The sequence below is a fragment of the Tinamus guttatus genome, unplaced genomic scaffold (genome assembly GCF_059628265.1).
Source record: "Tinamus guttatus ecotype Peru unplaced genomic scaffold, ASM5962826v1 Tinamus_guttatus_pri_ptg000197l, whole genome shotgun sequence".
Classification (NCBI taxonomy): domain Eukaryota; kingdom Metazoa; phylum Chordata; class Aves; order Tinamiformes; family Tinamidae; genus Tinamus; species Tinamus guttatus.
Genome location: NW_028288731.1, coordinates 3,343,186 through 3,365,729, shown reverse-complemented (window position 1 = coordinate 3,365,729; position 22,544 = coordinate 3,343,186). Strand labels below are relative to the sequence as shown.

Here is a 22,544-nt window from a genome sequence, read left to right as displayed (position 1 = left end):
CTGTAAAGCAGAACTGGAATAACTTAAAATCCCTGACTATTACTTGCTTCCAGAAATTCTAATATTTTGCTTTTTTTCCTCTGTATTTCCAGTAAGTAGATTGTGACCTCTTTTATTATTTGTTGCTGGTTAAAATTAGTTCTTATTTTTAGAATATTTAATATCTGGGTTTTTTTTTTTTGTTTAGATTTAAACTGAAATTGTTAAAATCTAGTGAGGTATAAATGCAGGAAATTCTGATCTCTGGACCCACATTAAAACTGAGCGGCAAACGGAAAGTAATTGCTAGGTGATAGAACAGTAAATCCTTGGAATCTTTTTTTAAAATATTAAAACATAAAAGCTTTTTAGAGAATGATGATATGCTGTGGACTTGCAGAGCAGGGGAGATACAGTAACTGTTGGAGAAGGCCCCCGCCGATTCCCTGCTGCTTGCCCTGCGTAGTTGCCATGTGGGGCTGTGGCTGTGGAGGATCCTGCTGGGCTTTACTGGAGTCGGTTGCTTTGCACGGCGGCACAGGGAAAGGGGCTGGAAAATTGGGTCACTTAAGAGCGAAACTGAAGGTACTCTCAACCTTTGTGCAGTAGCAAAGGTTTGTTTGGATTGAGCTCGTGCTCAACTTTTTAAACCACAAATTACCCTTTCTCAAATATTAGAAAAGACTTTTTGCTCCTGCTGATTTCGGAGATGTAGACATGTAGCATCACTTTTAGAACGCTACAATTATTTGAAATCTTGGGTTGGGGTAATTTTTTTGGGGGGGGGGATGGAAATGGTTAATAGAGGAAGACGGTTCTGGAACTCAGAGTGTATTTTGCATTTAAATTGTTGCAGATATCGTGGTGCTATTTGTTTTTTAACAGAACTCTAATCTGACGCAGCTTTCTAAGTTACTCGACACCATCTTTACGATGAATGAAAAGAGTCCTGGTTCCCTGCAGACTAATAAAAAACTATGTTCCTAGGTAATTGAGTTCTCAGATAGTATTTCAAGCCCCCATTCTTTCTGCTCCCGTCAGTTTAGTGATTCCTTCTATTGGAAAGGATTGTGTTTCTCACAAGGCAGTCAGTCTCTCGTCCTGCCTAGCTCACGTTGCTTCCAGTGCATACTGTAGCCATGAGTGTGAGAGGACAAAAACTGGTAAGTAAGAATAGGATAAAAGGGGTAGGAAATGCCCTTTTACACCTGATGGCAATAGTAGCATCTGCACTCAGAAGTGAAAAACTCTAGAGATTTGAAAATAGCTGAGTCTTTATTATTCTTTGAAAGCCATCTCAACATGTGCTGAAGAAACCATGGATTGCATTCATATAGGGAAGCAATGTGCTGCTAAATTTGTATGGGATGGTAACTGTTATGGCGAAGGACTGTGCGACTTTTGATTTGTGCAGAATCTTTTTTTTCCTTTTCATATGCATATTTATCGTTCTAGAAATTTTAAATGATATGTTATCTTAGATACTTGCCATCATCAAAATCTTTAGTTTAAGAAATGTAGGATTTGAAACCTGTCTATGGAGTTTTTGAAAACATGGATTCTTTTTTTATCTCTTAAATTTTACTTCAATAGAAATATTAATGACCTGTTATTAAAGGGAGTATTTATTGTATTACAGTATAGAGATTTCTTTAGGACTAGTAAATATGTTTAAACTGTATGTATTTTAATGCATTTCTTATTGCAGCAAGAACAGGTTACATAACAGAGGAGCATCAAAGATGCAAATGACTGTTTGCTTTATATGTCTTCAAGTAATTTTTAATGAGGAGAAATATGGAAGTGTTCAATCTCCGTAGCTATTGCGAACTAATTCAATAGATTAAAAACTTCCAAACTGGATCATATAAAATCCTATTTATAGGATGTTTTTTCAGTTCTTTCCGTGTGCCATTAAATTCTGGTATTTCTCAGTGTACTACTTACATTGATCAAGCAAAAATCTGTTGGGTGCACTTAATTATACCCTTTCTTTGCAAATGATTTTAGCCAAGACTATGACCGTAAATATGTGATATGTTAAAATATTTGGTAAAAACGTACTCAACTACTAGAATATGGAATAACAGAACAATATTGAGTGTGCCTTCAGTATGTGTTTTTTCGTTATAATGGCAGTTGCATGTTTAAATGACAGACACAGAGTAACACTTTCTGTCTTAAAAACAATACTTCTCATTGTCACTAACAAACTGTTACGGGTTTTTATTGGCGGGTAAATTAGCATTTCTGTTCAAGGTTTAGAGCATGGTATCTTCAAAATTAAATGTTCTAAAAGCAGCGTGAAGTTCGTGTAACTAGAATTCTGTGTGTTGTGTCTCCCCCAGGAGGAACAGGCTGCTAAACTCAAAGCTGAGAAGATTAGGGTTGCATTAGAGAAGATTAAAGAGGCACAAGTGAAAAAAGTAAGCTATTTATATTGCTTTCTGTGATCTTACATACTTGCAGATATAGAAAATACTCACAGAATTCTACTCATTTTTTATGCTACTCTAAAGTCGTCCTAATAATAGAAAAGAGACTTTTTACGCTTTTCTGTAGAATAGCACTGTTTCTATAGTGTTCTCATTTTATGTGGTAATGTATTTTCTCATCTGGACTGGACCTAAGCAATAAATTCTAACATATGGAATAACCTTATGTTTTTCTTAAGGAATGGTTTACTTTGCAACCAGATGCACATTAGAAGACTTCCACCCACTGCTGACTTGAAAATCCCTTCCTGAGGTTGTCTTTGTCTATTAAGCAGCTTTAGATTTAAAATTGCAGTCTGGTTTCTTCATAAATCCATTCTCACTATGCATAATGGGGTTTTTTTATGGTAGGCTAAAAGCAAGCATTATAGATTACAGACAGGTTACCAAGTGTAGAAAATCTGCTGATACTACTTTATGCAAACTGCAAAGCTTTTCAGCAACTTAGAATCTCTTATACCTTTAACATCTATAAATTAAAAGCTGCAAATCCATCCTGAGCAGAGGAGGGGAATAAACAAAGCACACAGCGTGTTATAAACAATGTATTTTAACTTTATCAGCTGAGTGGTGCCTAGAAGGGAAGTGAATGGCATAAGCCGTGACAAGAAGAATCTATAGTCTTTATAGTTTTGTGGTTAGTTGAGAAAATGGTTGCATTTTTTCTTTCTGGACAGTGATCAGTGTTTGCAGCTGTGGTAGTGAAAGTCACTGTATTTTACAAGCAGGTGTGTTTCGCAGTGAGTCTCCATACTACCCAATAAAAGAAGATTTAAAATAGGTATAGTCTTTACATAATCAGTATTTTTAGAAAATACAAAGGAAGCAGACAGAAAGCTTAACTTTGAATTTGAAAAAAAAATATCTGATTATATCTAAGTTTATGCAGAACTCTTGCCCTGCCACCTAGATGTACGAGAAAAATTGGTGTAGGGATACTTTAGTCATCATAAATGGACAGCTATGCAGGAATGATTTTTCCTCCTTAACATACAGTTTCCTCCTTAACATACAGTTAGAGCAAATATCCATGGCATTATGAAGACTCTTCTTACACAGAAATCTTCTTACACAGAAATAAAAACAGTTTATTGGATAACTGCCCAAGAGGGAACTATCATTTGTTGCTCTTTACATTTAGAGGGAGAATTTTGGTTGATCTTAATATTTTAACAGAATCTCGGAATCTGACGAAAAACTGTTTTTACTTAAAACATAGGTTGCATGCAGGAAATTACTGTCTTGTTTTTCTCTTACTTTTCTGCTCATTAGTTGGTGATCAGAGTCCATATGTCTGATGACAGCTCAAAAACAATGATGGTGGATGAGAGGCAGACAGTGAGACAAGTGCTAGACAATTTGATGGACAAATCCCACTGTGGTTACAGTTTAGACTGGTCGCTGGTAGAAACGATCTCTGAATTGCAAATGGGTAAGTAATAATTATAAATATTTATGATTATTACATATTGATGTAATAATCATATTTGTATCTTCAGAATGATTTAAATATTCATCTTTATAATGTTTATCATCCTCTGCTAGGAATGATGTTTCATCATTGTGACTTTGCTAGTCAATGTTGAGAATTCAGTTCTTCAACCACAGTTTATAGAACTTAATTACACACTGTTTCAAAATTACCTGAGCAGATTTTCTTCTTTCATACTAAAAACATGTCCAAATTGTAAGGTATAATGCAGGAATTTTAGTAATATCCAGTCACTGAGTCTATTTGTCTTGATGTGTTCTTCATGATACACAAGAAAGAGATAAGGAATGCAAAAGCCACCATGCATCTTCCTGTTCCTCAGTAGTATTTTGTACTGTACCTAAAAGCTCTTATTACAAGAAGCGGTTTGTGTTTTTTCTATTAACTATTTTTAATGCAGTTGGCATTAGGTGAATCCAAGAGCAGCTAAAGCTCATTTTTGTTTCATTGCAGCTTCTGAGTTGTTTCTGTTGCTAAAGTATTTAACATCTAAATACAAAAGAAGAAAACAAGGAAAGAAAAATATTATTGCTAATTTCCATTACTGATGAATAATTGCTTCACAGGCTTGTTAAGTGCCTTGCCTTTGACTATGGAGAAACTCGGAACAGAACCCAAAAGCCTTGATTTCAAATTAAAGTGCAAATTAATATTTCCTTTCCATTTTGGTGAAGCCTTTCTTGGTTCAGGCAATGTAGCATGTTAACCTTGCTTATTATTAGACATTATAATAAAGAAAGGCATTTTAAGGAACAAGGTAAGGTATCATTTGGATCTTCCTAGCTTTCACATGAAAAATAACTTAAATCTTTAAAATGTTAATAAATGAAATCTTAAATTTGCTCAGTTTCAAAACTAGAAAGCATTTGCATTTATGCTGCATAAACCCTTTTTAGGTTTATAAAAATCAAGCGTGTAGCTCTGTAACAATTTACTAATGAGGAAAGTAGAAATAATTTAATTAGTTCTGTGGTGATTTGGTGTTTCTATCAGTGCAAATGCATGAGTCTGTACCAGAGTATAGTACCAGGGCTCACCATGCCCTTTCCCATCCTAGGTTTGCTTCCATACGATCTTCTCATTCGCTGTGTTGGCTGGAGATGAAGAAAGGAAAAAGTAGTAGTGGGAAAATATGTTCAGTTTCTGTTAAAAAAGAGCTAGACTGCATACTGAAGCTGGTGTTCATAAAGGATAACACTGTCACTAAATTAAGATTATTGTGAAATGAAAACCAGGGCTAAACAAATCTCTTTTGTTGGTTAAGTGTGGTCTTTACGGGCTCAAGTGGTGTACTGGGACTAACAGAATTTGACTCTTGCTTTGGAACTTCGAGGTAAAGAATGAAATCTATTTATGATTGCTGGGTTTTTAATTCAGAATACAGCATGATAATGGGAAGAGAGTTGTAAGAGGACAGAATTAAGTCTCTTTGTATTTTTCACTTTGGCCTTCCCTGATCCTTTGTGGGGTAACTGGTAGCCTTTCACAGGTTTCACATCCATATTTTTAAGACGACAATCCAAAATGCAGCCTCTTTGCTTAGGTATTTATACTGGAATTCAAAGACAAAAAGATAAAATAATACAGCAAAACCCTTGCCTTTTGTGCTATTGTGCATTGTATTGCGTTACCTTGCAGTGGTGCATCTTTTCAAACAATTTCCCTGGCAGTACCTTTGTAATACAGGAACAAACTGTTTTATCAGAGGATTTTCCCTAGCTAGGCAGTGAGGAAGACACGGGATTTCAAAGGCCTGGGCACATTTGGAGTATGTTTGGAGTATGTTTTACCATACTGCTTTGCCAGTTGATCATTGATGGCACAGTGCCATGAAAGAGAGTGATAACATTAAGCTAACAAAGTGCAGAGAAACAGCTGGGACTTGCAGAGGACAAATGTAATTGTCTTCGCACTTAGGTTGTTTGCTTCTAATGTGTGTAATGAACTCATCTTCATGAGGAGCCTCGGTTAGGTACGTGCATATGAAATCTAAGACCACCTCTAACAATCTGATGATCTATCCAGTAGCTTTCTAAGCTCTTTTCAGCAGAGCGCAGTGTTACTATTTCCATTTCACAAATGCAGCTGATACAGCTGATATGCATTATAAGCTATCCATATTACCTAATGAAATTGCAGTGAGATTCAGGTTTTTGTATCACAGCTATCTGAAGTCTGCTTGGTTTTGTTCTTCTGTAAAATACCTTTTTTGCTTTCTTGTAAGAGTTTTGTTGTGTTGCTGGTGGAGCTTGAGCAAATCATGAGATGTAACTTGAAAGCTTTTTAGATCTTTCTGTGCAGTCATGTCCTGTGTTGTCCTCTTATCAAACCCTAATTCAATCCCAAGAGATGATACATCTTGCTTAGTATTCTTACTACTGAAGATATTAAGGTGTCATCTGTCATCTCACACTTCATTAGTGATAGCTTGTAGGTCTGAATATGATCAGTGCCATATGCCCTCTCTAATAATACAGTATAACTGATTTTGTGAAATAAAATTTAAATCATGCCCTGCTTTCAGATGCTAATGAAAGATCAGGCAAGTCCCAAATGATTCTGAAAGAAAGAATTTGCTGAAGTACCGCTGTGTAGCAGATATGCAGAGGAACAAACTGAAGAAAGCAAGATTATACTTCAGTGTCTTTTAAATGAGGAGGTAGTTCCAGCGACCTCCCCAAGATATTATATATATAGTACCAGAATCAGCATTTTCAGATATTTCTTTACCATTTTCAGAAAATGTTGTTCCTTTTTTTCCCCTTTCTCCTATGCCTATTTTCAGTATCCTGCACTGGTGATAGTCATGTCAACAGAGTCAAAGCTCAGTGTTCTGTGAAGCTCTTATTCATGCTGCATTTTTTCCAGCAAGATAAATAGTAAGAAATGGAGAGTGTCAGTTTTCAGGGAGACATTGATGGGCGATGCAGAAAGAGATTTTATATTGAAAAAAGCCTTCTACTAAATTAGTTTAGTGTTGTGTGGACCAGAGTAGTTACAAATGTGGTAGCTTTTTATTTCTACCAGCAGCACTTCAAACACTGTCATTTGAGTCTGTTGTGTTAATGTGGGACTGCAGGCCTGTCAGGTTCATATTTACACTTTATTGATGGAATTGTAAACCTGAAGAGAGGGGAGTGAGAGCGTGAGCATGCATAAAATAATTAAATCTGGCACATGTGAAAGTTGACTGTGTTCTTTTAATTTCTGAGTGCTTTGTAAGCTCTTTCCCCTGCATTGTATTGGACCTTGAACTGTACTTTCTTTCTTTAAATACCCTGTTACCCTGATATGTCTATAGAGCAAAACATGACTATCACAAAATATGACAAAATCAAATGTATTTGCTCTTCGCTTTTGCTGCAGAAAGGATCTTTGAAGATCATGAAAATTTAGTTGAAAATCTTCTGAACTGGACAAGAGACAGTCAGAATAAACTCATGTTTGTGGAACGAATAGAGAAATATGCACTTTTCAAGAATCCCCAGGTGAGCCTTGAGTCCTCTTTGGGTGGGAGCACGTGCATTCCTGATGATAGTTTCTGGCTTCTTTAAAAACTTTTGTTTCAAAACTAGTGTTTATACAAAAGAAAAAAAAAGCAACTTTTCAGCACATTCTAGTGGGTGCAAAGGCAAATCCCTTACAGAAAAGCAAGAGCTGAAGCAATCTGTGTTCTAATGGGGTTGTGAGTAGTTCTAATAGAGATGAAGGCAAGCAGCTTTGTGGCATCTGCATCAATACTTAGTTCTCTTCACATACACAGATCTAAGGAAGGTTGTTAGTATTTGACTGTATATTCTTACTTGACTGGCAAGAAACACAGCATCAAATGGAATAGCCACTCAGTGGTCAAAAAAGAGTGTGAGTGTTTCATAATACTTTTTTTTTTTTTCTGGGTACAGTGTACCAATTAGTTGTTTGTTTTGTGGAAAGCCAGCCAGTGTGGTTATGCAGATGTTACCTTAGAATAAAAGTATGGACTAATTGATACCTCTAGAAAAGGTGGCCGTAGCTTGGATGGATGTCTCAGCAGTTTGACAGATTGTTTCAGCTGGACTACAAATTTTTGTCGCATTACTGTACTGTTCTTAGACAGTAGCTGTTTTTTTTTTTTTTTCTTATTGGTGTAAAAAGGTAAACAAGAAATGTTTGACTTCATTTCAGAATACCTAATGCTGAGCTTTCTCTTTCACTTGTTACAGAACTATCTTTTGGGCAAGAAAGAAACCTCTGAAATGGCAGACAGAAATAAAGAAGTGCTGCTAGAGGTGAGACAGCCAAAGCAAAAAGGCCCCAGGGGGTCATTTCTAAGTTTGAAGCTAAACTCGAAAAGATGTGTGAAAATTGAGAATAGAATGTATTACTTGTGAGTAGGTGGCTATTTTACTGCTAAAAATGTGGGTAAATGGCTATTTTACTCTTTCAAATCAGATGGCTTATCACCGATTACTACAATAATTACGATTTCAACAGCTTTACACAAAAAAGGTTTCTGCATCCTTATTTTTGGATTATGCTTAATAGTACACTTTTGTTTGTAATTAGCATATACATGATTTTACTAAATTTTTAATGCAGTAAGTGGGTACTGTGGATTGAAAAGTTGCTTAGAGCTGTGAGACACAGAGAGTTGTAATGCTACCTAATTCCTCTTATCTTCTTGGATTACTGATAAATCTCAATGCTGCAGATCGGAATGCGCTTAGAGCATTTGTTTTTCCTGTTACTTTTTTATAAATAAAACCTTAAGAGAAGTTTAAGTGTTGGCAATTAGCAGCAGCAAAGTACACATGTAGTGCATTATTGCTATATCTGATGGATATGATTAGGTTTTGTGTGTACTCAGATTTATAAGCCTGTACCTGTAAGGTGACCTTGTGCCTGTAAGGCCAGTAAAGCTGTTGGGGGTTCTATTACTGATAAGTGGTATTTGAAAAATCTCCTGGTAGTTAACATTTTTGTAGTCATGCTTGCTTTGGCAAAATGTTAAGGCTCCCTATGGTGTTAGGTTAGAATTACTTTCTAGCTTCTACAGTTAATATCTAAATTTTACTGCTGCAAGGGGAAAGAGCTTTTCTTGTTACATTTGCATTCCTTAGTTAAAGAATGTGGAGCTAGAGAATTCTCAGTTCACATTAAAAAATAAAAAAAAGAAAGAAATTGCATGCCATATGTTCTATGTCTTTCTTTCCCAAACCATTGTGATTATTTGCAGGAATGTTTCTGTGGCAGTTCTGTAACGGTGCCAGAAATTGAGGGAGTTTTGTGGCTGAAAGAAGATGGTAAGAAGTCTTGGAAGAAACGTTACTTTCTTCTTAGAGCTTCTGGAATCTACTATGTGCCTAAAGGGAAAGCAAAGGTATACTATTTTAAAGCAGTTTCCCTGAAAAAAATTGTCATCTAATCGCGGCTTGGTGTCAGGCAACAATCAGCTTCCACAGCATGGGGAAAAGTGTGTATTGCTGGTAAATAGTGAGCGTGCAAGAGTGAGCCTTGAATTTTGGCTTAGCTGTACCCATGCGTAGAATATTCATCCTGTAATTAAAAGCACTACTTTATCATGTAAGTGTACTCTATATTGCTATAGTAACACTTAATCTTTACAGTCTTAAGACTCTACAGTCTTTCGCTTTGTTAGAATAATCTATATGCAAGATACCCTGTTAAAATCCTGTGCCTAGTCCTATTTACTTTCTCTGGATAGTAGCTATGAGCAGCCTGGATAAAATGTTGTTAAATGGTAAAATGCAAATAAAACACAAAAAGCTAAACGAAATTGAAAAAAAAGTTATCCTGGTTCAAAACAAATGTCTGATGTAAGGATTTTATGCATATCTGTATCCTCCTGTTGTATTGGTAGTCTTACTGTCAGGCTGATAGTTATACTAGTCCTTATATTAACATTAGATCTTAACATTAGACTGATCTGGGGAGAAGCATGGTTTTCCCAAATATCTTATAACCAAGTATTTTATATTTAATAGGTATCACGGGATCTCGTGTGCTTTCTACAGCTTGATCATGTCAATGTTTACTATGGGCAAGACTATCGGAACAAGTACAAAGCACCTACAGACTACTGTTTAGTACTGAAGGTAACTTGTTAATTGTTTGAAAAATTCTCATGCTAGGGAGAGCATCTAAAGAGAATCAAACACTTCTACAGTATGCTTAATGCCTTGCATCTGCAAATCGTGACCTAGTAGCAAACAGTTCACAGAACACATATTAATGTTGGGAAAGATTATAATGTAGGAAACATTTTTATAGTAATATAGCAGTTGGAAACCTGTGCCTATCAGCTTTCAGGCTGAATCTCTAAATTATTTTAGTTCAGCACATGAGAAGTATAAATTACCATAAATTACAGTGGCAAGGAAAAAGGTTTGCTTAACTGCGAATTATATGGAGGTGATCTAATGACCCTATTTGATAGAAAAATCCAGGAAAAATTCTGAAAATTCCATAAGAGGATTAGTGCAGAGGTTTGTCCCCCATCTAGCTGGCAGATTGCCTCCTGTTAGCTGATCCATGTGCAGGAAAAAAGATGAGAGCAATAGAAGAGAATGGCTATTCAACAGGCTTGGGTACACTTTTACTCTTTGGGTATGCGCCATCTCCTTTAGGATTCCCAGGAATCCATCTTTATTTTCCTCTGGCAGCTGGGTGCAGGTTGAATGCAGACGTTTTTCAGAAGTCATTTGTTCTGACCAAACAGTTGGTTTCAGTTGCACTTCCACTAGTTCTTGAATAAGAACCACGAGTGAATAGTTTTGCCACTTGTTACTTTGTGATGTTCATTATGTTGCCCCGAATCGTCTTCCTTCCGTGCTGGCAAGTCCCAGTCTATTCAGTTGTTCCTCACACACTAAAGTGTAATGCTAAAATCTTTTTGTCTCTTTGGTAACTCTGTGCCTTGTAACAAATCAGATTCAACTAACTAATGCTCCTTGAAGCACTAATTTCGGATAACTTCTTTCTTCTACAGTGCAAAAATTTACTGTACATATACACAACAAAATTTTAGACCAAGTCTAAGAATACTGGGGACGTAATTGTCTACACTTCTGTAGACTCTTTTTGGTTATATGATGTGCAGACACATGTATGCTTATAGCAAAAAAATAAAAGCAGTGATCTAAAATCCTGATGAAGTCAGTTGTATAGTTTCCGGTTATGGAGATGAAAATGTTCATGTTCATTGTAAAATAATTGCTTCAAAGACATAGCAAGAGAAAATATTTTGAACAGAAATTAAAAACAGATGGTTGAGACAGTCTTCAAGAAAATGTCACATGCCTGTAATCATCTGGCAGAGTTCTGTATCATTGAACTGTAAGCCAATAGAGGAAATAATAAGAGATTGAATATTCACAGTTGTCCTGACAGCTATGAGATATTTATCTTTTACAAAATGGACAGGAAGCAACTGAGTAGTACATCCAGAATGGTTTCTAGTGTTTGATTTTTGAAAAATAAATGTTTCTTATTTGACTCCTGAAATGATATATACCGTGTTTTATCTTTCTTATATATGCACATGGGAGCAACAAGTATTCTAGATTTTATCCCTGTTGCAGTAGAGCAGGAACCCTGGAGGCTTTAGAAGCTGAAAATAAAAGGAATTGTTCTTTACAGTGTGTTATCTGTTGAGCATCTCACTCATGCCATGAAAAAGCATAGAAGACCAGTGCGTTTGTTTTCCCCCAGTGAGTTTTGGTGTGATAGGAAGGTGAAATATTAGCTTTGGGACTCATGTGGTAGTTCAGGCCATAGAGCAGTAACAGGAGGTAGCCCTCTGGCAGGCTCTTACTTGCGCTCAGGAAGGGTTTTTATGAGCTGAGAATGTTTACTAAAAACCTTTCTTAAGAGCCTAAGGGGTTCAGAACAGCCACAATACTAAAATACAAGATTAACCAATTACTAATATTTCAAACCTGAAATGAATGCTCACTGAGGTGATCACCAATTTGCATGGAAAGCAAATCCCCCCTCGCCTCCTGAAGTACTCTCTTACACTTCTGAAGTTGGCTCAAAATACAGGCGACCATTCAAGAGCTTGCAGCAGTTGAAAGATGTGTTGAGATAAATGGCTTTCTTTGCATTCCTAGCTATAAAACCGATGAGGATTAACTTTTTTTTTTTCCTGCAGCATCCTCAGATCCAGAAGAAATCCCAGTATATCAAGTATCTTTGCTGCGACGATGTAAGAACTCTACACCAGTGGATCAATGGCATCCGTATTGCTAAGGTAACTTTCTGAGGCCAGTCTTCTTCACTGTTGTCGTTGTGTTTGAGTGTTACTGCTTGCCTTATATTTGCCTTACTGATCCAAAGGTTCATCAGTAATGGGAGGGGAGAAGGGAACACTCTTTGTAACTGCATCATTAGTTAGCAGTAATGGTCTGCCAGTATTATCTCTTTAGAACCATTTACAGTTATTTAGCAAATGCTAAATCTAACTTTCCCTGTGTTTAACTGTTCTAAACTTGAACCATGCAATCATCTTACATCCTTTGTTCCCTAGCAAAATTATGGGCATTAGTTGTTAGGATAGTTCAGTAATTGGGCCCTTTCCTCCTGCTTCTGCAGCCCTTCTGCTTTGTTGTATGGCAAAGTCTGTATTGACATCACAGCTAAATTTTGGCCAGTTGTCTAAAAGGTTAAAATGAGGTTTATGAAAAAAACCCACACACTTTGAGGTGCACAAAATTGTTTTTTGAGATCAGTAGTTTGGCCTACTTCATTCAATGTCCCACTTCTTGCTTTATTCTAGATGGTTCAACTACTTTTCTCCTAGCATAAATAGATTGTTTTTCTTTCTTTCAGCAGTTCAGTAATAAAAAGGCAAAGGGTTGGGAGGAAGGAGTTACCACTGCTGTTAAGTAAAACAGAATGAAATTTGCACAGCATTAATGTTGCCTGAGCTCCTTCGCAGAGGTGCTGCTCTTTATCTGTGGGAAAAGACACAGAACAGAGAAGCCTGAGGTGGAGATCAACAATCTGCAAAGGTTACACAGCTTAGACAGCTGCTAAATGTCTTTGTCATTTTACTTAGTATGGGAAGCAGCTGTACATGAACTACCAGGAAGCTCTGAAGAGGACGGAATCAGCCTATGACTGGACTTCCTTGTCTAGCTCCAGTATCAAGTCAGGCTCCAGCTCGTCTAGTTTGCCAGGTAATAATGCAATCTCTGTCAGAGTAGACTAATTACCTTTTTCTTTTATCCTAAGCTGTCTGGAGACCCAAGGAGATATTATTGAAGGAAATGGACTATTTCTCCATAGTCTTTTAGGCATTTGAGTCTAAAGAACTAATTTATTTTATTATATACAATGGTATATTTTCAGAACATACTGTAATTTCACATGCAAGAATTGAGGAAAGGTAGCCTACTTTCAAATGCTGGATGCTTCTATCTTCACCAACTTGGAAAAGAAAATAAGTTAATGTCCATTATTCAGTTAAGCATGAAGAGTTCTTTGTGTAGCTCTAAAACTGCTCTATGGGCTGAAAAGTTTGAAATTAGTAAGCTGAAAACAGTCCCTGCCCAAAGGCAAAGACCCTTCAGAGACAAACTGAAAATACTAGCACCTTCTCCAGGCCCAGTATACCTGCAGGAATCTGCTCCTGTTGGCCTCTTAGCAGGAGGGGGGCTGTTCTTTTGTAGCAAATAGCAGTTTAAAAATTGATGAATGGTTTACAGTCTCACTTTGCTGTTTGGAGCTAACTGAGGCTGTGCCAGGTTATTTTGAGGGTAGTTTCATTGTTGAAAATAGGTATTGTGAAAGTGTTTTGTCCATCACAGATAGTACGCAGGTCAAGAAGAATGTTACTGAGTTGAAAAGGTTTGTAAAGCAGTGGGTGAAAATGAGGTAAACAAATTCAGGCTAATCAGGAGGGCACCACACTTTCTCAGTTGTGTGGAGAAGCTTTCCAAGGGCAGTGGATAAAATTCTCTATTAATGACAATTTTTCCCTCCAAGTTGGGTGTTTTTCTGAGCAGGCATCTCTTGTTCTGGAGTGCTGAGTCCCAGCTCACCAGTTAGGTGTGTTTTCCTTAGAGCTACAGTCCAGCATGTGCTTAGTTCCTGCCTTTCCCCAGGGCAACTTCAGACTCTGCAGGAAGCAGGTGCCCAGCAGGCACCATAAATCAGTCTGGCAGAGGCAGCCTTCTCAAGGTCCCTGTGGCCCCAGGGCGTCCTCTGCATTCACAGGCTGTAGGATGCATGTGGTTCCTTCTTTTCTCCTGGGAAGAGGAGCAGTCTCTACTACTGCTATCTACTGCATAAGCTAGTAGATAAGCTTAAGTATCTACTGCATAAGCTAAGGTAGATGGTAGATTACGCAGTAAATGGTGGGAACAATGCCCTTTAGTGGGATTACATCTTTAACATATCATCATGTGATCAATAAATGTTACTCAGAGTTGCATTACAAGCACACTCACTTTACTGGACATTTAGAAATATACGCTAATAATTTAAAAACTTTTTATTCTTTTAAACAGAATCTCAATCAAATCATTCTAATCAGTCTGACAGTGGAGTTTCTGACACGCAGCCAGCTGGACATGTCCGTTCCCAAAGTATTGTCAGCTCCATGTTCTCCGAGGCCTGGAAGCGAGGCACTCAACTGGAAGAATCCAGCAAGGTAACAAGAAGACTTTAGTTTGAGAACCAACCACCCAACAAAATGCACAAGACAGAGTGACACCTCTTCTGCCTCTGTCTTTAGTGGGATTTCTTCTTTTATTTTTTAATTCTACATTATTGACATATACATATAATTGTTTTTGCAATCACTTTTTCAGGGAAATACAGTCCTTCAGCCTTCTATTCTTGTTTTCATTTGTGTGCACTGAAGTTCCTTGTTCTTTGAAGGTGTAAGACTGTCTTTCCTATAGAATCCTATTAATTAGTGTTGAATAAAGACCACATTAAAAAAATCAGTTGTTAATCAGTTGAATGAAATTCTTTCAGTAAGATCTTTCTTTAATTAACTAGCCACATCTTTCCATTGCAAAGATGTGAATAACCGAGGCCCGGAGCCAGTCACATCTATTTAAACTATGGTCCAGTTTTATTCAAATGCTTTCCATGTTCTATGTAAATAGAAAGAGTAAACTGATATATTTAAAGCAGAAGTGCCATAGCTGACAGTAATTTTAGATTGAAACGGATTTGGTGTACTGTTTCTGGTGGGTGGAGAGATACAAAAGATATTGACTGCTCAGGTCTTGTGGTGTTTTGGTTAGTTTTATGTTGTGATATGGATTTTTCAGCTGCTTAAGTGCAACACCTGAAGTGTGTTCATCATCACATGTTCCATGTGCATCATTTCTGCAAGAACTGGGTGGACACAAAGGATAAGGCACTTCATTCTGTTTTACGTGTATCTGATAGAGGTGAAAGCACATTGCTATGAGAATCAAAATGTTATTGTTTCCTAAAGTTTTGATTTTAATCTGAAAATCGTGCTGCTACACTAAAACTTAACTGCTCTGTGAACTTTCAGGGAGAAGCTGAAATCTTGGCACTATGGATTTTTGCCACTGGCAATTGCCGCTTAAAATAACCCCCAAAATGTCTACATTATCTTATTAAAGCATTTTAAAATCTATTACAGGGCTGGCTGGTCTAAAGACCTTAAGGCTTAGTAAATCAAACTGGCAGTGGAAAATGATAAACTCTGTGACAAGCAAGGAAACAGCAGTGCTGCCAAAATAGTAATTTATGTGAAAAGGTAGATGTAGTTGCAGTGATATTGAGATGTGCTGGGATCAGTAGGTCGGTCTCCAGGCTGTCTTCAGAGTAGTAATTCCACAGTGCTTCAGCTTTGTGAACGAAGCTGCGCTAAGGAGTCCCTGAAGGCAAGCTGCTGCAGGCGGCAGAACTGATGGAGGTTTTCCAGCATGCCTGTCTCCTCCTCTTCTGCAGTGACACCTTGTCCCGTGTCACCCTTGTCACATCCCCTTCGGCTCACTAGGGAGATGCCATTGAGGCTGGCCAACTAGCCAGCATTTCATACTGGTTGGCTAGTGACCAACTGCTCAACCTAGTCAAGCTGGGTAAGATCTGCCTTCATTTCCCTCATTTACCCAGGTGCCCGTTTTCACCTCAGTTTGTGGGAGTTGATATACTGGGATATACTGAGAGGTGATTGAGTTGGTACATTGAGATTTCTACTTGTCTGTTGTATTTGACTGAAATGGACCAGCTGATGGAAAAGTGATTGGCATAGGGAGAGATGACAAACAGTGCAATTGCAAAAGCTTGTTTTGTTAGGAAAAATGTCTACAAATACAGCAAGGGTGTTATTTTAAACAATGCTTACTCTTCATAGCATTTCTGGGGTTTGCAGATAGTCCTACAGATGCATATTGCATATCTCTGTGTTTCAAGTACACCTAAAATTAAAACGCCATTTAAAAACACAGTAATCTGTGCAGTTTACATTTTGAAAGACTGCCAAATTTTCCAAAGAATACATTATCCTCCAGTTCATGTTCTTGATGTTTGAGCAGTGAGGATCTCAGTATGCCTTGCTCTGGCTCTTAGGTCTGGAGCAAATGTTGTTTCAAGTAGGGTGTTACATCGGGCATCACAGTGAGTGCTCCCCGTGCGCGTGCTCCAAGAGACAAGGAATGAGGCACTTAAGTGCTACTTAAGTGAGGAAGAAGGAGCTCATTGTCCGCGATTCCCTCTGGTCTCAGGGCTCAGGGAGAGCTGCTCTCATGTCTTGGTGTCCCGCTGTCTGTTTTACGCCGCTTTTATTTCTCCTGTTGCCTTTTGCTGTCTCAGGTGTCAAAAGTGAAGTTCAGCACAGCTAAGGTCAGCACACCCGAGGTGCCTTATTCAGGGCAGAATTAAGGTCAGGGGCTGTTGTTTAAAAATTTATTAACTTGAGTGGTTGGCTCAGTGGTAATTTACAGACTAACACTTGAAAGAGATCAAGCTCTCTGTCCCGTTTTGCTTTGTGAACGTGTTTGTATAGTTCAAAAGAGCTTTGTTTTACTCCTTGCCCTATGTACCTAATCTGACAGGTAGAGGCACAACTCCATGTTTGTCATAAATCACTGTTTGTTGTTTCTGACTCTTAATATTTTTGGTTTTCTTCTGTGCATACAAAAACTCAGTGCACCTGTGTCTAGAACAAGCTCATGCAAGGCAAATGAGCATAAATGAGCTAACTTGTAGTGAAATATATACTAATAAAGTGTAGGTGTCCAGGCTGGGTGGTTACATTACATTAGTATTACATTTCTAACGCATGTTTCTATTCTGTGCACTCTGAAGTTCACAGCTTGGCTTGTGGCAGGGCGCTTTGTATTGGGGGGTATCTTGATAAGTAATGTAATTATCCTTTTAATTCTTAACAGAAATGTAAGTTTACGATTTCAGAGAAATACTTTAACATGAACAAAACCCAATGAGTAGACTAAAATGTTGCCTGCTGCTTTCCAATTGCTCCTTCCCTTAGGTGGTCTCCCCTTTCTTTCCTCCTCCTGCATGGGTTGCATGTCTGGCTTTCCTTTCCCAGGCTAACCTTGTTTCGTAGACCTCTCTAAATGTTTCCTTCCGGGGAGTTTTGCCTAGGAAATCACTGTTCCTCTGCTTTTCCTCATTTCTCTCCCTTGGCAGTGCTGGCTGTCGGAGCATGTGGCGCTCAGGGGCCTCGCGAGCGTGGCTGCGCGGAGCTGGCTCTTGCCGCCCTCCGGAGCGGTCTGGGGCGGCCGCGCGCGCTCACGCTGAGCACTGCAGCTGGCGGGCGCCCTAGGAGGCCTCGTGCCCGCATGCCCGGCCGCCCTGTCTCGCTGACACTCCCCGCATGCCGTAACCCGCCACGTACTTTTGACGACGGGCACATTTAGACCTTGACTTCATAATCTCTTTGTCTCCCTCCCTCCCCCTCTCTCTGTCTCTTCTCTTTCTCCCTCTCTCCGCTTACACTAAACCCCTTCCCAACAGGCCCGGGCCGAGCCCGCAGGGCGGCCCTTGGTGTCTCTCGCACCTCCCGTGTCCCCGCAGCCCAAAGCGGCGGCTCCCTACGCGGCATCGCAGCCGTCCCCGCCGCTGCCACCCCCACCGCCCCCGCCGCCCCCTCCGCCGCCCCCGCCACCCCCGCCGCCGCCCCCGCTGCCCAGCCAGGCCGCCCCCTCCTCGGGCTCGCCCGCCGCCATGTTTGTCAAGTACAGCACCATCACGCGGCTGCAGAACGCGGCCCAGCACGGCGGCCCCTTCGCCAAGGCGCCCGCGGGGCCGCCGGCGCCGCCACCGCCGCCCGCCGGCAAGCCCCACGTCCCGCTGCCCCCCAACGGCATCGTGCCGCCCCCACCGCCCCCACCGCCGCCCCCCGTGCCCGGCTCCGCCATGGCGCAGCTCAAGCCGGCGCCCTGCGCCCCCGCCGTGCCGCAGTTCACCCCGCCGCCCCCGCCTCCCAAAATACACCAAGTGCAACCCAGTCTGAGCCAGGCCGCCGTGGCCTCCCCGCTGCCCCCGCCGCCGCCCCCCGTGCCCGCCCCGCCGCCGCCCCAGGCGCCCCCAAAGCCCCTCATGGCAGCTCTCCCCAGCCAGCCCTGCAAGGCAGCATCCCTGGGGGGCTCGCACGCCGCTCCCACCGGGCCCGCTCCCTTGCCCCCCACCATAAAGAAACAGCCGAGTGTCACCTCTCCCCAGGTGCCACCCCTGTCCCCAGCCCCTGCCAGCGTCACTCCCCCTCCCACCTTCCCAAAGCAGCAGAGCTTCTCCATGAAGCCCCCTCCATCCCCTCAGTCCCCAGGGCCGTCAGTGGTGAAGCAGATAGCCAGCCAGTTCCCGCCGCCCCCCACGCCACCCGTCACCGAGCCCCAGCCCCTCAAGCCGCTGCCACTTAGCGTGGCTCCCCAGTCGCCTCCGGCCGTGAAGGCAAAGCCCAAGTGGCAACCTGTGACTGTTGCCTCCCCCGACTTCCCCCCTCCTCCACCTGAGAGCAGTTTAGTGTTTCCTCCTCCACCTCCTTCCCCAGCTACCTCTGCAGGTTCTCCCCCCCCTGACAGATCAGGGTCTCCAGTCAAAAAGACCAGCAAGACATCGAGCCCGGGAGGGAAGAAACCACCCCCGACACCTCAGCGCAACTCCAGCATCAAGTCCACCAGCTCCACTGAGTACCACGAGTCCAAGAGGCCTTCAGTGGACCGCCTTGTCAGCAAATTTGCACACCCCCCGGAGCCCTCCGGGTCTCCTTCCAAGGAGTCGTCGCCTCCCGCAGCCCCTCCAAAGCCGGGGAAGCTCAACCTTTCTGGCGTGAGCCTGCCGATCGTCCTTCCGCAGGGAGGCATCCCGGCCAAGGCTCCCGCCCTGCCTGTGGCCGGGAAGGAGCCCGTGGTCGAATTCCCTTCACCACCGTCAGATTCGGACTTTCCACCGCCACCGCCTGAAGTAGATCTTCCTCCCCCACCGGTTGAGATCCCCTCCGTGTTTTCAGGCAGCACCTCCCCAAAAGTGGCAGTCGTCAATCCTCAGCCTCAAGCGTGGTCCAAACCAACCGTGAAGAAAGCCCCGCCGCCCACGCGTCCCAAGCGGAACGACAGCACGCGGCTGACGCAGGCGGATGCGGCGGAGCCGCCGGGGCCCCCCGGCCCCCAAGTGCCCACGTCGCCCAAGTCCAGCCTTAGCGTGCAGCCGGGATTCCTGGCAGACCTCAACCGGACGCTGCAGCGCAAGTCCATCACCCGGCACAGCTCGCTCTCATCGGCGCGCGTGTCCCGAGCGGAGCCCACGGCCACCATGGACGACATGGCCTTGCCGCCGCCGCCGCCCGAGCTGCTGGTCGACCAGCAGAAGCCGAGCAGCTTTGGGGGCAGTCACATATCCGGCTATGCAACGTTGCGGAGGGGGCCACCTCCCGCACCCCCCAAAAGGGATCAAAACACCAAGCTGTCGCGGGACTGGTAGGAGCTGCCCGGGGCCGGTGCTTCAGGGACGGCCCACGACGGCGCTGCCCACATGGCAGCGCCGCCATGAGAGGTCGTCTCCTGCCGTAGCCTAGGCCGAGCGTGGAGACCTTCCCCTCCCACAGCCAGGCCGAGAGGCTGAGGGCCTGCGGAGGGTGGCGTTTTGTTGGGGAGGGGGTAGAGAAGCATCGACTTAATCCTGTCAGTTTCTTTTATCCTTCATATGGATTGGACCAAAAAAAATCCTTTTTTCTTACTTTTTCTGCATTTGGGCGGGGGGAGATATTTTTTTGTAGTGTCTGTCCATGTGAGACATGTTCGTGCATGTATTATAAATGTAGGTATATAATATATTGTGATATATTTCGTCGCAATTATAGAAGATAACCAGAATGTTTTTGTAGAGCCGTATTTATTGTTTCAGTCACTACATTATCAGGAATTGGACTCTGTAACCTGTCAAATCTTAACCTTAAGATGAAGATGTAGGGGGCACTTTAAAGAAAAGAAGAAGCGAAAACAAACCACAAACCTCTTTTGGCAGTTTGTGACGGGTAAATGATGCAGCGTTGAGGCGCTCTGCTGGAAACTGTGCATTGGTCATTGATCGATTGAAAAATACACATGCAACATACCAAAACATTCTGGTCGCAATACTACTGAAAATGACTGAGTAAGAGAATAGATTATATATAATGGGCTGGAGTGAAATATATTTATACTATAAAGAACCTCCCCCTTCCTCCCAGGTAGTTTAAAAATACACACTGCGGCAAATCAATTCTAAGTTCTTTGTCCGGGCAGTAAATAGGATAAATATATATTGTTCCAATCCATTATGCATTCTAACTTTGTACCGGGCTTGATCATTTGTTTTCACGTTTGCGTTAACCCCTTTTGAGAGCTGCCAGACCTCCTGCAATGAGCGGCGACGTGCAAGGCTGGCCCAGGCGGAACAGCGCTCCTCGCCCTGCCTTTCCCGATGAGCAGGTAGGTTTCTGGAGCGCTTGTGCCTGGTGAGATGTGTTGTCTTTACAAAAGCAGGTGTTGGGAGAACATTTGCGGAAAGCATTGTTTGTAATGCATCAGAAATTGGCAGGAAACTTTCCCTTCTGGAAGGAGAGAAGGAAATGGTCATTTCAGCCCAAGTATAGCTGGAATTGAGTGTTCTTTGACCCGCTAGAGACTGTGACCAATGCATAAGAAGATGCACTTCTAGCTGTCAAGGGGGGTGACTGGGAGAAAAACTGTGTCAGGAATTTTTGCTAATAATTTAATTTAACGGACCCATTAGCAGGAAATGAAAATCATATTTGGTTTGTTTATTTATTTGCCACCGATTTACAATCAATCGCCAGATCAGAATGCTAGAGATCTTTTTCTTGTACTTGAGTAGTTTGTACAGTCTTACCCACGTATTGGACGTTGTTTAAAGGTAGTGTAGTTAGCGTTAGTGGTCTCGCGTATCATGCATGTTCAGTGCAGGGTAGTGGTACAAAGTCTTTGTAAAGCAACTAAAATACTTGAGCTGTACCTACCCCCATCCTCAGTTGTTACAACATCCCCGATGGTGATTACAGGAATCCTGTCCAGGCTCGGATGGCAAATGATTTTACTCTTTGTTTCCCTTTTCTCCAAAAGCAAATTTTTAATGCTTTCCTTCCCCCAAAGAAAAAAACACAGGAATAGCTTGACTTGAAAGTATCTTCATACGTGTAAAATAGATGGAAACCAATCTCTCATTAGAGCAAAATAGATGTAATTCAAGCCAATAGATTAAGAAATATTGTGACAGTGTCCCCCATTCCGTTTTTTTATATATAATGTTTTTTAAAAATCCAAATAATAAAGTAAATGTCTTTGTGAATAATTTATGAATAGGAAAAAAGTTTTGCTGATTAAAGAGAAAAAATGACACATCTATAATTATATAGTTTTAAATAAGTGCATCCTGAAAAAAGAAAAAAAACAATGGTGCTGTCTCTGTTGACCTGTTTCATATGATTTTTTTTTTAAGTATTTCAGCGCCTCTCAAAATTGTTCTAATATATCAGACTAGTTTTTTTGAGCAATAAAAATATACCATTGTGTGCATTTTTAAAGCACTGCTGTGGAAAGGCACTTTTTTGTATCTTTCAAATTGTTCACAAAGTTCTGTTTCTACTATTTTTGTGCTTATAAAGTGTCCTTAATAGCATTTGCATTGTTGATTTGCGTACGCCCGGCGTAGCTGGCCAGCGCTTCGCAGGAAGGCGGCCAGGCCACGCGGCAGTTCATGGGTGCTGTAGCCTCCCCGCTGGTCCTGCTGCTGCTCCGTGCTGTGCGGCAGCGCGGGACCCCCGCGCGCCCCGGCCTCCCCTCGTGCGTGTCAGTTCCTGCGCTTGCTTTGTTCCTTCGTGTGGGTGTCTCTGGGCTCTGCTCTAGGCAGAGGAATGTTTTGAGTGCAATTTCTTCAGAGGCAGTTGAGCTTTGTTCTCATTTTTGCTGTGCCCAAATTTGTTTACCCGTATCTCCCGCTAGGCCATGAACTCACGCCTATTACTGCAGGCCACTGAGCAGCTGCTTGGGAGGCAGAGGTGGAAGCCCAGGTTTGCAGCAAAAGGAATGGCTGTGGGCAAGGGTGGCAGCCCCAATTCCTTGTGT

The 22,544-nt window shown here is 41.6% G+C and overlaps 1 protein-coding gene across 1 annotated transcript in view; it reads left to right on the top strand.

The window, feature by feature from the left end:
• The window catches only part of RAPH1 (Ras association (RalGDS/AF-6) and pleckstrin homology domains 1), an 82,553-nt gene extending 62,636 nt beyond the window's left edge, over window positions 1–19,917 (top strand). The window contains exons 5-14 of the mRNA XM_088523727.1: window positions 2,328–2,405; window positions 3,747–3,906; window positions 7,333–7,454; window positions 8,169–8,234; window positions 9,182–9,325; window positions 9,951–10,061; window positions 12,119–12,217; window positions 13,025–13,145; window positions 14,478–14,620; window positions 17,938–19,917. Of these exons, the coding sequence (XP_088379853.1) occupies window positions 2,328–2,405; window positions 3,747–3,906; window positions 7,333–7,454; window positions 8,169–8,234; window positions 9,182–9,325; window positions 9,951–10,061; window positions 12,119–12,217; window positions 13,025–13,145; window positions 14,478–14,620; window positions 17,938–19,902 (3,009 nt within the window). The 3' untranslated portion in view covers window positions 19,903–19,917. The remainder of the gene's footprint in view (window positions 1–2,327; window positions 2,406–3,746; window positions 3,907–7,332; window positions 7,455–8,168; window positions 8,235–9,181; window positions 9,326–9,950; window positions 10,062–12,118; window positions 12,218–13,024; window positions 13,146–14,477; window positions 14,621–17,937) is intronic.
• Window positions 19,918–22,544: the final 2,627 nt, after the last annotated feature.